At 44.4% G+C, this 11448-nt stretch overlaps 2 protein-coding genes across 13 annotated transcripts in view; one reads left to right on the top strand and one right to left on the bottom strand.

Annotated features, from left to right (window-relative positions):
- Positions 1 to 486: 486 nt before the first annotated feature.
- Hscb (HscB mitochondrial iron-sulfur cluster cochaperone) lies at positions 487 to 11130 on the bottom strand. 6 transcript variants are annotated; one of them, XM_008854147.3, is made up of 7 exons: positions 10823 to 11118; positions 8251 to 8268; positions 6144 to 6240; positions 5479 to 5568; positions 4125 to 4269; positions 2439 to 2486; positions 487 to 623 (listed from the first exon to the last, which is right to left on the bottom strand). In XM_008854147.3, exons 1-7 carry the CDS (start codon positions 11056 to 11058, stop codon positions 532 to 534), a joined length of 726 nt encoding a protein of 241 aa, XP_008852369.1. In that variant the 5' UTR covers positions 11059 to 11118; the 3' UTR covers positions 487 to 531. The 6 variants fall into 6 exon arrangements, with proteins under 6 accessions (XP_008852369.1, XP_008852371.1, XP_008852370.1 ...); XM_008854149.3 differs by lacking the exon at positions 8251 to 8268 and having other exon boundaries at positions 6144 to 6251; positions 10823 to 11130; XM_008854148.3 differs by lacking the exon at positions 8251 to 8268 and having other exon boundaries at positions 10823 to 11113.
- Positions 11131 to 11287: 157 nt separating this feature from the next.
- Chek2 (checkpoint kinase 2) overlaps positions 11288 to 11448 on the top strand; it is a 31496-nt gene continuing 31335 nt past the window's right edge. For all 7 annotated transcript variants that reach the window (XR_003847165.1, XM_008854152.3, XM_029556671.1 and 4 more), the window contains exon 1: positions 11288 to 11383. The gene's annotated coding sequence lies outside the window, so the exon portion shown is untranslated. The remainder of the gene's footprint in view (positions 11384 to 11448) is intronic.

Raw genomic sequence — 11448 nt, 5'->3', positions numbered from 1 at the left:
CCTACTATCCACTCTGGACCCCTCCCCCCCGCCCCGTCCTCTGTTTACATACTGTCTGTGGCTGTATTTGTTCTATAATGTCAAGAGATGAACAGTTACAACAGAGTCCATGTAGTCCATTAAACCTTAAATATTCACACTGGGTCCTTCTGACAAAATTGTTTTCATGCCTCTCCTTACAGGATCCCAGCTGGCCTCTTCTCATTTCATGCACTAGCCTAGGGTCGAGGGCATGCTGTATCAAGTCCCTGGTGATGAACTGACAGTGTGACAGGCACCACACTCTTTGCCAGCTATTAGTACTCAAGCTACAGACTGACCTGAAACGATATGGTGGGTAAAGTGTTGCCACTCTCTTTGCCTCTTCTATTTTCCTTTCTATGGTGCTGGGCACCAAACCCAGGTCCTTCCACATGCTAGGCAAGTACACTACTACTAAGCTACATCACAGCCCACACATCTATTCTCAATTAGCAGAGGCCGGAAAAGAAGTACAGAGGAAGTTTATTTTTTTTAACTTAAAATTAGTGACTAGAGGGAAATCTTGTTTAACTTGATCTTTTCTTCTAAGTTTGAAAAGTATTTCATCTTTGTTAAAATTTCCTTTGCTTTTTCAAAGTCACCTGAAATAAACAAGAGACACTGATGTCAGGCTTCATTTCAAGCAACAATAAAACCAACTCTGGTATACCAGGCAGCCAGATCACAGGGCCACAAACAGCAAGCACTAGAGGGTGAGTTTGACCTCTGGGAAGATTTGCCAAGGGATAGAGATACTGGCTGTCAAAACCAGGGAAGAGATAGTGACACCTAGTGGGCAGAAGCTGGGGTTACGGTGATTTACCTTACTGTGCTCAGCAGCACCCTCCATCACACTTACAATGTGTATCACCAAGGATGAGAAACCCCAATTTAGCTAACATAGTGCAATGCAATGCTAAATGAAGGTCTGCTATAGCAAGCCACACCAAAAATAAAATATTAAGAAAAAATACCCGACTTAGGGAACACGTGAGATAGGAAGCTATTTATGTAAGGATCAAAACTATCAAGAACTAGACTAGACTATGACTAGAACTAGACTATGGTTAACAGAGAACTCAGGAGAGTGGCCATTATGCAGGGAGATGTGATAGCCAAGGGCATTCTAGGCCAAGTCTCTTTTATTTATTTAGACATTGTTAAATTAGGGTAGAATATACACAACATAAAAATTGCCATGTTAATCCTTTTTTGGAGACAAGATCTCCCTGTAGCCCCAGCTAGCATGAACTCCATACGTAGACCAGGCTGGCTGTGATATCTCAGAAATCTGGCTGCCTCTGCCTCCCTGGCTACCTCTGCTGGGATTAAAGGTATGTACCATCATACCTGACTTACTTTTTACTTTGAGACAGGGTACCAATGAGTTACCCAGACTATGCATGGTGATGCAGGTCTTCAATCCCAGCACTTAGGCAGGAAGAGCTCTGTGAGTTCCAGGTCAGCCAGGCTATGTTGTGAGACCCTGACTTAAAAAAAACAAAAAAAACAACTACCCGGTCTTGTACTTGTGATCTTCCTGGCTCAGCCTCTTGCATCACCAGGACTAGTTCTTTTTCATTTTTGGTCTTTTTGAGACAGGGTCTCCCTGTAGCCCCAGCTGGCCTGGAACTCGCTATGCAGACCAGGCTGGCCTTGAACTCACAGAGATCTGCCTGCCTCTGTCTCCCGAGTGCTAGGATTAAAGATGCATGCCACCATACCTGGCCGATGGATTTCTTTTCTTTAATATTTGTTGATGACTGACTGATTGTATGGACATGTGTGGAGATCAGAGGACAACATTCAGAAGTCGGTTCTTTGTTTTCACCATGTAGGTCCCAGGGATCAAACTCAGGTTGTTGGGATTGGTGGCAGGCACCTTTATCCCACTGAGCCATCTTTCTGGCCCTCTCCTGTTTTTGAATGATAACTTCACAAGGTACAGAACTGGATGTTGATGCTTTTTCTCTCTCAACACTATAGATATTTTACTTTTTTTTTAATTAAAAAAAATTATTTTTATTTTATGTGTATGCATGTATTGCCTGCATGTAGGTAAGTGCACCTGTGTTGTATACTACTCCTTAAAGGCAGAAATATAGAAAAATAGATTTTCTCTCTCTTCATGTACCTATCATAGAACAGATGTATAATTGTTACTTATTGAATAAATAGTTAGGCTTCAATGCTTACAATTTAAGAAAGTGAAAAAATTAAAATAAATTAATTAAAAGAGCCAATGAGACGGCTTATAGGCAACAGCACTTGCCTGATCCTGAGGACTTGAGTACGATTCTTGGAACTCACTTGATGGAAGGAGAGAACTGACTCCTGCAAACGGTCCTCTGACCTCCATACACATGCCCACACACATACACACACAGAATAAATGTAATAAAAAAGAAGTGAAATACCTTGTTCAAAAGCGCTGTTTACATTGTCAGTAAATTCTTTCTGTTTAGCTGAAAAAGAAAAATCACTGTCTTATTTTCCATTTAAATAGGCTGATGATATTAAGACAGCACTTTGTGATCAGGCTGCTCTGCATTCAAGGCAAGGAGCTTGGGTCTTTTTGAAGCAGGGTCTCCTTGTAGCCCCAGCTGTCCTGGAACTCATTATGTAGACCAGGCTGGTCTTGAACTCACAGAGATCCACCTGCCTCTGCCTCCCAAGTGCTGGGACTACAGGCGTATGCCACCATGCCCGGTGGGTTACGGTTTTATAACCTCTGTCTACACAATCATAGCTCCTCTTTTTTGTGGTGCTGTGGATTGTACCCAAGGCCTGGTACATGCTATGCAAGGGCTCTACCACTGAGCTACAAACTCATCCCCCCTTCTTTTTTCTTTTTTTAATATTTATTATTTTTATGTGTATGAATGTATTGCCTGCATGTAGGTAACTGCACCTGTGTCGTGCAATGTTGGAGGACAGAAGAGGCCGTTGGAGCCCCTGGAACTGGAGTTAGGGACAGTTGCTAGCTGCCATGTGGGTGCTGGAATTTAAACCCTGGTCTTCTGCAAGAACAAGCAGCGTTCTTAACCGCTGAGCCGTCTCTCCAGCCCCCTTTTTTGTTTTTTTAAAAAAAATATTTTATGTGTATGAGTGTATTGCCTGAATGTATGTGAGCACACCTGTGTCGTGCAATGCCGTGGTGGTGGTCAGAAGAGGGCTTAGGATTTCCCTGGAACTGGAGTTAAGGACAGTTCCTAGCCGATCTCCAACTCTTAAGAGATCCTCCTGCCTCTGCCTGCCAGTGCTGGGATTAAAGGCGGGTACCACCACACCCAGTCTTATGCAATTGTTATTTATTCATTGTATGGGTGTGAGTGCAGTAGCACACTGTGGATATCAGAGGATAACAGTAGGTGTGGATTCTGGACATTGAATGCAGGTCTTCTTTCTTGTGCAGCAAGTGTCACTGTGGAGGTCAGGGGACAACAGTGGGTGTGGATTCTGGGCTCTGAATGCAGGTCCTCTTTCTTGTACAGCAAGCACTTTACTGACTTCATCTTTGAGGCCCATGCCCTATGCTTTCTGTCTCTATCAGCCTCCACCATCAAGTGACTCAAGTGCCAAACAAATGGACCTACCCTACTGGCTTTCTGGAGAACCTTGATGTACACTATGGAATGAAATGGAAAAGAAGGCAAAGCAGGTGGGATCTGAAGGTCAGGGTTTAGTGTCTGCCCTGCTGCACGTCTGTTGTCCAGGGCATTCCTACCACCTTCTGAGGCCCATTTTCCTCATCAGAGATAACAGCACCTGATATCCCAAGCAGAAGCAACCATATAAAGAATGGTTCTTAATAGCAGAGGAGGGGACAGAAGCAGTTCCAGGCCAGCCAGGGATACCTAGTGAGACCCTGTCTCAAAAGCAGAGAGAGACAACTCAAAATAACAACAAAACCCAACAAACAAAACCAAATCATTCTTGGTTTAAGGCTGCCTTCCTTAAGGTCAGTGTGACCAAGAACAAAACAAGACACCAAAGGCCCTGAATGCTGAGGAGTGAGCACTCTTCCCTTTCATCTCTCTTCTAGCCCTGGTCATGTATTCCTAGTAACAATAAAACATATTTGGTGGCATTTTATCTTTTACCTCTGACAGTAGATTCGATCTCTTCCATGGCAGCTTCATTTTGAGTTTCTGCAAGTTTTTCATTGATTTCCATTATCTCCATGAGGAACTGACTGTCTGTTTCATAATCTGTGCTTTCACGAATTTCTATTCCTTGGAGTTTTAGCTATTCCAGCAGAGAATAAGGAAAATGCGTCTGACTCAAGGAACTAGGGTCAGTCATGTTAATTCTGCCCACCCCTTGGCAATACACTGTTATGCATGAGAAAAACTTGAATATCAGCTGGACATGGGGTCCAGAGCCTAATACATGCTAGATCAGCTCTCTATCACTGGACCACTCATCCAGTCTAGAAACCTTGAGCTGTCCTAGTAAGGAAAGCATGAGGGCCAGATAACATAGGCATGGTCTGAGACTACAGAGCTAATACAGAATCTCCCTCCGCATCTGCAGTTGGAACTTGGGTAGTTATACCTCCATTCAGAGGTTGAAATATATGTTTGTAAATGTCCTATTCAATTCTAAAATTTTCTAGATTCTAAGACATTCTTGAAAAAAAAAATTCCAAGTACTCTTATCATCATCACATTTATAGAAAATGATTACAACAATAAAACTGGGGGCAATTAAGATTTTCTTTTTTTTGAGACAGGGTTTCCCTGTAGCTCCAGCTGGCCTGGAACTCACTATGTAGACTAGGCTGGCCTTGAACTCACAGAGATCCACCTGCCTCTGCCTCTCAAGTGCTAGGATTAAAGGCATGCAGCACCATCTCTGGCCTGGCAATTAAGATTTTAAAAAAGAGCCAGGCCTGTCTGTAATCCAGTTACTCAGGAATCTGAAGCAGGAAGATCACAAATTCAAGACCAGCCTGGGCATCTGAGTAAGACCGTTTCAAAAGGTAAAAAAGCAGCTGGAGGTATAATTCAATGTATTCAAAGCCCAGAACCACAATAAACAAATCACAGAAAACTCTAATCAAGCTAGGGTCATAGCTTAGTGGTGGAACACATATATACCTAGTACTTGTGAGGCTCTAGGTTCAATGCCCACCAGTACTGCAGTTTAAAAAAATAAGTTTTTTACCAAGATGAGTATGGGTGTGGTGACACAGACCTGCAATCCTACCACTCAGCAAGCTGAAGTAAGAGAACTGGTAATTTGAGGGCAGCCTGGGCTACACAGTGAGAGTCTATCAAAAATAAACAAAAAGGCTGGCTTTACAGGGTATACTTAAATTATTTTTGTGTATATTTTTTTTTCTCTTCTTTCTCCTTTTGTAGTACTGTTGAGGCTAATAGCATTAAGTTTCTGGACTAGCCTAGATCTCCAACAGGGGAAGCCACACATAGCCGGGTTGGGAAATCACCTTACAAGGTACAGTCCTCTGCTCAGGGGGGCCTGAAGGGTCTTATAGGCATCATTCACCAGGGTCGAATGCTTCTCTGAGAAGTCCTTTTCAGTCTGTCAGTAGAGATGAAGAATCTTATTACCAGGGTAGTTAGCCCTCTTTGACTCCCCAATTGTTTTTTTTTTTGAAAGGTTCTTATTATGTTGCCCTGGTTAGCCTGGAACTTGCTATGTAGACCAGGCTGATCTTGAACTCACAGAGAGATCCACCTGCTGCCACCACATCCAGCTCTACAAACTGTTTTTTGGTCTTTTTGAGACAGGGTCTCCCTGTAACCTTAGCTGGCCTCTTATCTCCCGCCTCCTCAGCCACTTGACTGCTGGGCTTAAAGGCATTTGCCACCATGCCTGCCTCAGCCCTACAAACTTTTACAACACAATGAGGGGCAGGCACTTAAGTAAGTGTGGCTGAAGTAGAACTGGTCGAAAAGGAGTCATGTTTAGTTGATGGGGTTCTAAGTTATTTGGGAAGTCAGATGAAAGCTGTGAGGACAGGATAGGTCTAAGGCCTGGCAAAGGCAGGTGGCCACAAGGTAGAGTTGGTTGCCCAACTCTGTCCCTGATCATCAGTAACCATAGGCCACTGTAAGCACACATTTGGGGAATACTGGGGGTGGCCAGTAAACTACCTGAGACTTTTGGCTGAAGAAATCTGGGTGGACAAGGCGCTGCAGTTGCTGGTACCTGTGCTGGAGCTTCCCAATATCCACGCTGAAGGATCGGTTACTAGAAGGAAACTGGATGTTATTCATGCAACAGTATTTAGGGTTATTCTTGAGGGTTCCAGCTCAAGGAGAATATACAATAAACATAAACAAGAAGTGGTAGTTGTAAAGCTGGGCGTGGTAGTGCACGCCTTAACTCTAGCACTCAGGAGGCAGAAGCAAGCAGATCTCTCTGACTGAGGTCACCTGGTCTACATAATCAGTTACAGGAGAGCTGGAGCTGCAGGGAGACTCTATCTCAAAGAGGACAAAAAAAAAAAAAGTGGTAGTTGTAATGAAAGAAAATAGAACAGATCAGAATCTGTGGTGTATGTAGTGGAGAAACAGGTAACATCTGAGACCTGATGCTGCTGAGTGATCAAAAATCACAAGAAAGGGACATCAGAGTGGAGAAACATGTAAGTGCAAAGACTCTGAAGTAACAGAAAGATTGGCAGCCTGACAAACTAAAGGCCCCATTAGTGCAGTCCACTGTTAGCCTTCAGTGACGGTGAGGCAAATCCCAGGGTTGAGAGGGGCTGTTTGCTCCACTTGCAGGTCCCTTTATCTGTGTTTATTTCCTCCCCTTCTGTGCTTGGGACAGAAGGAAATAAACATTCCAGGCATGTGATTTACCATTGAGCCACAGCCCCCACAAGACCTCTTTTTACCTTTTTTCAGAGTTGCTTAGACTGGCAATGAAGTTACTCTGTGGTCCAGGTTGGCCTTGAATTTGCAGTAATCCTGCTTCAGCCTCCCTGACAGCTGGGATTACAGGCCTGTGTCACTAGACCTGGCACCCCAGCACTATAATAATTATATGTAATATATAAAATATAACTATACAATATACAAAAATCTCACTTGAAATGTTGATCCTCCTACCTCTACCTTCCAAGTGTTAGGATTATAGTTATGTCACCAAGCCAAGTTCACCAGCTTCTTTTTTTTCCTTCCACTTTTGAGAATGGGTGTTGCTAAACTGCATGGGTCTGAAATTCTTGATCCTCCTGCCTCAGCTTTCTGAGTGGCTGGAATTATAGGCAGGACCACCACACTCAGCCATTAACATCTAGAATCAGTTTTTTTTTTTTTTTTTTTACACTCAGCCATTAACATCTAGAATCAGTTTTTTTTTTTTTTTTTTCTTTTTGAGACAGGGTCTCCCTGTAGTCTGATAGCCTGGAATTCACTATGTAGAACAGGCTGGCCTTGAACTCACAGAGATGTGCCTGCTTCTGCCTCCCTAGTGCTAGAGTTAAATACCTGGCATCTTTTTTTTTTTTTTCTTAAATCTTTTTTTAGTATAGTATTGGGATTCAAACCCAGGTCCTGCATCATTTTACTTTTTTCACTTTTGTTGAGTCAGGGTCTCAGCTTAGCCTAGATGGATCTGAACTCTGGGTCCTCTTGCCTCTGCCATCTCATTACTGGGACCCTTGGCTTTCCCATTTTGCTTTAATTCGATCTTTATATTATTATTATTTTTAAATATTTTGTTATTTCTATGTGTGTGTGTATATTGCCTGCATGTAGGTAAGGGCAAACATGTCGTGCAATGCCCGAGGAAGACAGAAGTGGCTGTCAGATCCCCTGGAACTGGAGTTATGGACAGTTGTTAGCTGCCATGTGGCTGCTAGGATTCAAACCTGGGTCTTCTGCAAGAACAGCTAGTGTTCTTAACTGCTGAGCCATCTCTCCAGCCCTTTAATTCAATCTTTAGTTCCTAATTTTAGAGCCCCATCTATTTTCCTTTTTTTTTCAGTAATATACAATGTAGTTTTCTTATTTTATTTATTTTTATTTTGTGTGTATGAGTATTTCGCCTGCATGTATCTAAGTGCACCATGCATGCAATGCCAGCGGAGGCCAGCAGATGGCCTGGAACTAGAGTTACCAATGGTTAGCTGCCATGTGGTTGCTGAGAACAGAACCCAGGTCCTCTACAAGAGGAGCCACTGCTCTTCACTGATGAGCCATCTCTCCAGTCCCCTTTTTTCTTATTTATTCAGTTCTGTCCGCAGTTGCTCACCTCTCCAGGCTCCTCAACCTTCATAAGAAAAAGACAGGGGAAAACAAAACCACAAACATTTTTGGGCTCCCTCAATTCCTACTTCCCCTTTAAACTGCCCACTGTTATTTTTTCTGATTTTACTCTCATGTACATTTAAATTTTTTGTGATACTTGGGATGGAACCCAGGCCCCTTTATAAATTTGGCAAGTACTCTATCCTGAGCTAAACTCCTACCCCCAAGTCCTTACTACCTCATCTTGGGTTATACTTCAGAATTTCTTGGTTGTGTTGGCGATTGAACTCACAGGCCTTTCCCACGTGAGGAAAGCGCCATCCAAGTTTGTCCTGCCAGCTCCAGGACATTTTTTAATTTATTCTTGCAATGCTGGAGCTGGAACCCCTACACATACTAGGAAAGTGCACTACCATCTTCAGCCTCTGAATTGCATTTCTGGTTTCTTGGGGGCTGGAGAGATGGCTCAGTGGTTAAGAGTACTGACTACTTTGCCAGAGAATCCAGGTTTGGTTCCCAGCACTCATATGGTGGCTAACAACCATCTTTAACTCCAGTTCCAGGGAATCTGATGCCCTCTTCTGGTATCTATAGGTACTGCATCACACAGGCACACTTATAAACATGCAGGCAAAAGTCATACACATAAAGATAAATTAAAAATTTTGGTTTCTTGAGACAAGCTTACTGCTTAGCCTAAATTGGACTTGTGAGCCCTTTCCTTCAGCCTCTAGAGTACTGGCATTCCAGGCCACACTGGCTTGTTTTATTTTAATTAATTATTCCCTCTTCCTTCAAGAATTGAATATATGTTGTTTCACTCATGAATGGGATATTGCCCTTTTTTATTTTTTGGACAGTCTCATGTAGCCCAGAATGGCCTTAAACTCACTGTACAACTCAAGGTTGCCCTCAAACTTGTAATCTTCCCACTTAATCTGAGTCATCGATGAGCTTACAGGCATGCACCACTATACTTGCCTTGCTTTATTTTTTTAAAAATCTGTATGTATGGGATGTTCTGTGTTTCTGTGTGATATACACACACAGAAAAAAAAAAAATCAACAAATTTTTGTATTATATTTGAGTAGGAAGCATAAAAGTTGACGTCATGTTAATTAGTAGAGGTGATGAACATTACCGTTGAAATTACCCAATGACTTTTAGACATACACAGGCGCCAAGGATCCGAGTGCAAAGGATTATGACTAGTAATAATCAGATACATACAGATTAGAGACGCATGTGCCAACATCTCAGTGTTAGTAGCAAAAACAATGAGTCTTTCTCTAAGAAACAGTATGTTTTAGGATGAAATGGAGATCTTTTTTGAGGGTTAAAAACTCATTCAATTTTATGTCTTACAGGGCTTATACTGAGTTCAATATTGTATTTTAATTCAACAGAGAACCTAGAAATTTTGTAGCCACTTTTGAAGGAGCTGTGTCAGAAACTGTTAAACTGTTATTGGGCATGTCAAAGCTGTAATGATGTGCTTCTTCTAAAAAAAAAGTATGTATGTATGTATGCATGTAATGAGACAGGGTCTTATTATGCAGACCAGGCTGGCCCAGAACTCAGAGATCCACCTACCCTTGCCTCCTTTTAAAGCTGGGAGTGTTGGGCTGGGTGATGCATGCCTTTAATCCCAGCACCTGGGAGGCAGTGGTAGGCAGATCTCTGTGAGTTCAAGGCCAGTCTGTTCTACACATAGAATTCCAGGCTAGGAATGGCTACACCGTGATACTGTCACAAAAAGAAAAGAGGGGGGGGGGGGGAGAGGGAGAGAGAGAGAGAGAGAGAGAGAGAGAGAGAGAGAGAGAGAGAGAAAATCTCCACTTTTCTGACCCAGTTTCTTCCCTCAAATTCTGTCTCTGGATTTCTTCCCTTTTTCAAACATCTGGTCCCTATGCTGGGCGAGGTGGCGTGCGCCTTTAATCCCAGCCTTCTGGAGGCAGAGGCAGCAGGATCTAGGCCACCCCTTGTTCACATCCTGACTTCCAGGCGGGCTGTGACTAGGGAGAACCTGTCAAAATACAATGAATAAAAAACCCAAAATCAAACCCAAACCTAAAAACCCTAGAGATCCCGTCCCTCTATACAGTAACCTTTTCTCTTTTTTTTGCTGAAGTTTTAAAACAAGGTCTCGTGTAGCCGAGGCCAGGTTTGAATTCCTGCTCCTCCGGCTTCCACTTCCCCAGGGGAGAGATTACAGGCAGTTGCCACCATACCTCTCTATCTCCACCTCCATTTTCCATCCTTACGGCCCCTAGCCCCAGTTTGAAACCATCAATTGCCTCAGTAAACACTGCGAAACTCCACGGTATCTGGTTTTAGGCAAGCCAGGCAGTGCTTTTCCACTGAGCTATGCACTTATCCCCCTCTATTACTTATTTTTGAGTCAGTCGCGGTAAATTGCCTAAACTGGGCCTTTAACTTGTGGTCCTCCGGGTGGATGGGCAACCAGGTCTTGCCACCTGATCCGGGCATCCTCCAGCTCATTCAGCCCTATCTCCAGGCCACCTATTTGACCAGCCCGGCCTTCTTCCGGGCAGCCCAGACCTGAGTCCCGTACCAATCCATGAGGCTGAAGTAGTCTCGAGTAGGGTCCGGAGGTTGCAGCGCGCCGCAGTGCTGGCAGAAGAATCCGTTCCCCCGCCCGGGGCCCCCTGCGCCGCCGCAGCGCCAGCATCGCGGCGCACCGCTTCCCTCCAGCGAGGCGGCGTCGCAGCTTCGGAGCCTCCTTCCGGGGACCCCTGCCAGCCGGAACTCCCATACCGAAAGCAAGGCCCCGGCCCTGCGCCCCCACATCTGGCCACTGGCCTATCGCGGAGCCAGTCTGCGGGAAAGAGCGGAAAGAACGACCGGCCAAACCGAAGCCGCTGATTGGATGAAGAACCGAGGAGGCGGGATCAGCCGCGGGAAGCTAGGATGCTGAGTCCGGTTCCGCGTTCTGAACTACAACTCCCAGCAAGCCTTGAGGCTACGTGTAGCGGGCACATTCGCGACTCCTCATTGGTCTGGCTGCGGCGAGGGGCGTTTTGATTGGCGGAGGGTGGAGTTTGTATCTGCTAGTTTAGCGCCACTCGACTGGCAGCGGCTGCGGAGAGTTTGCGGCTCCAGGTGGTCTCACGCGGTGAGTCATAGTGGGAAAGTTTTTTTGAGTGTAAGGGGGTTCAAGTCCCGTTCTCAGATCTGTGC

Source organism: Nannospalax galili, unplaced genomic scaffold (genome assembly GCF_000622305.1).
Source record: "Nannospalax galili isolate Female #2095 unplaced genomic scaffold, S.galili_v1.0 scaffold1327, whole genome shotgun sequence".
In the NCBI taxonomy this organism is placed as follows: Eukaryota; Metazoa; Chordata; class Mammalia; order Rodentia; family Spalacidae; genus Nannospalax; species Nannospalax galili.
This window is presented reverse-complemented; position numbering and strand designations above follow the sequence as displayed.

What these genes read in the sequence shown, in the direction of transcription:
- Hscb (XM_008854147.3), bottom strand. Translation starts at nt 11,058, where the DNA reads ATGTGGGGGCGCAGGGCCGGGGCCTTGCTTTCGGTATGGGAGTTCCGG. An exon ending in GATCGAATCTACTGTCAGAG is followed by an intron (nt 2,487 to 4,124) that starts GTAAAAGATAAA and finishes TTTCTTTTTCAG; the next exon opens with CTAAACAGAAAGAATTTACT. An exon ending in AAACAGCGCTTTTGAACAAG is followed by an intron (nt 624 to 2,438) that starts GTATTTCACTTC and finishes TGTTTATTTCAG; the next exon opens with GTGACTTTGAAAAAGCAAAG.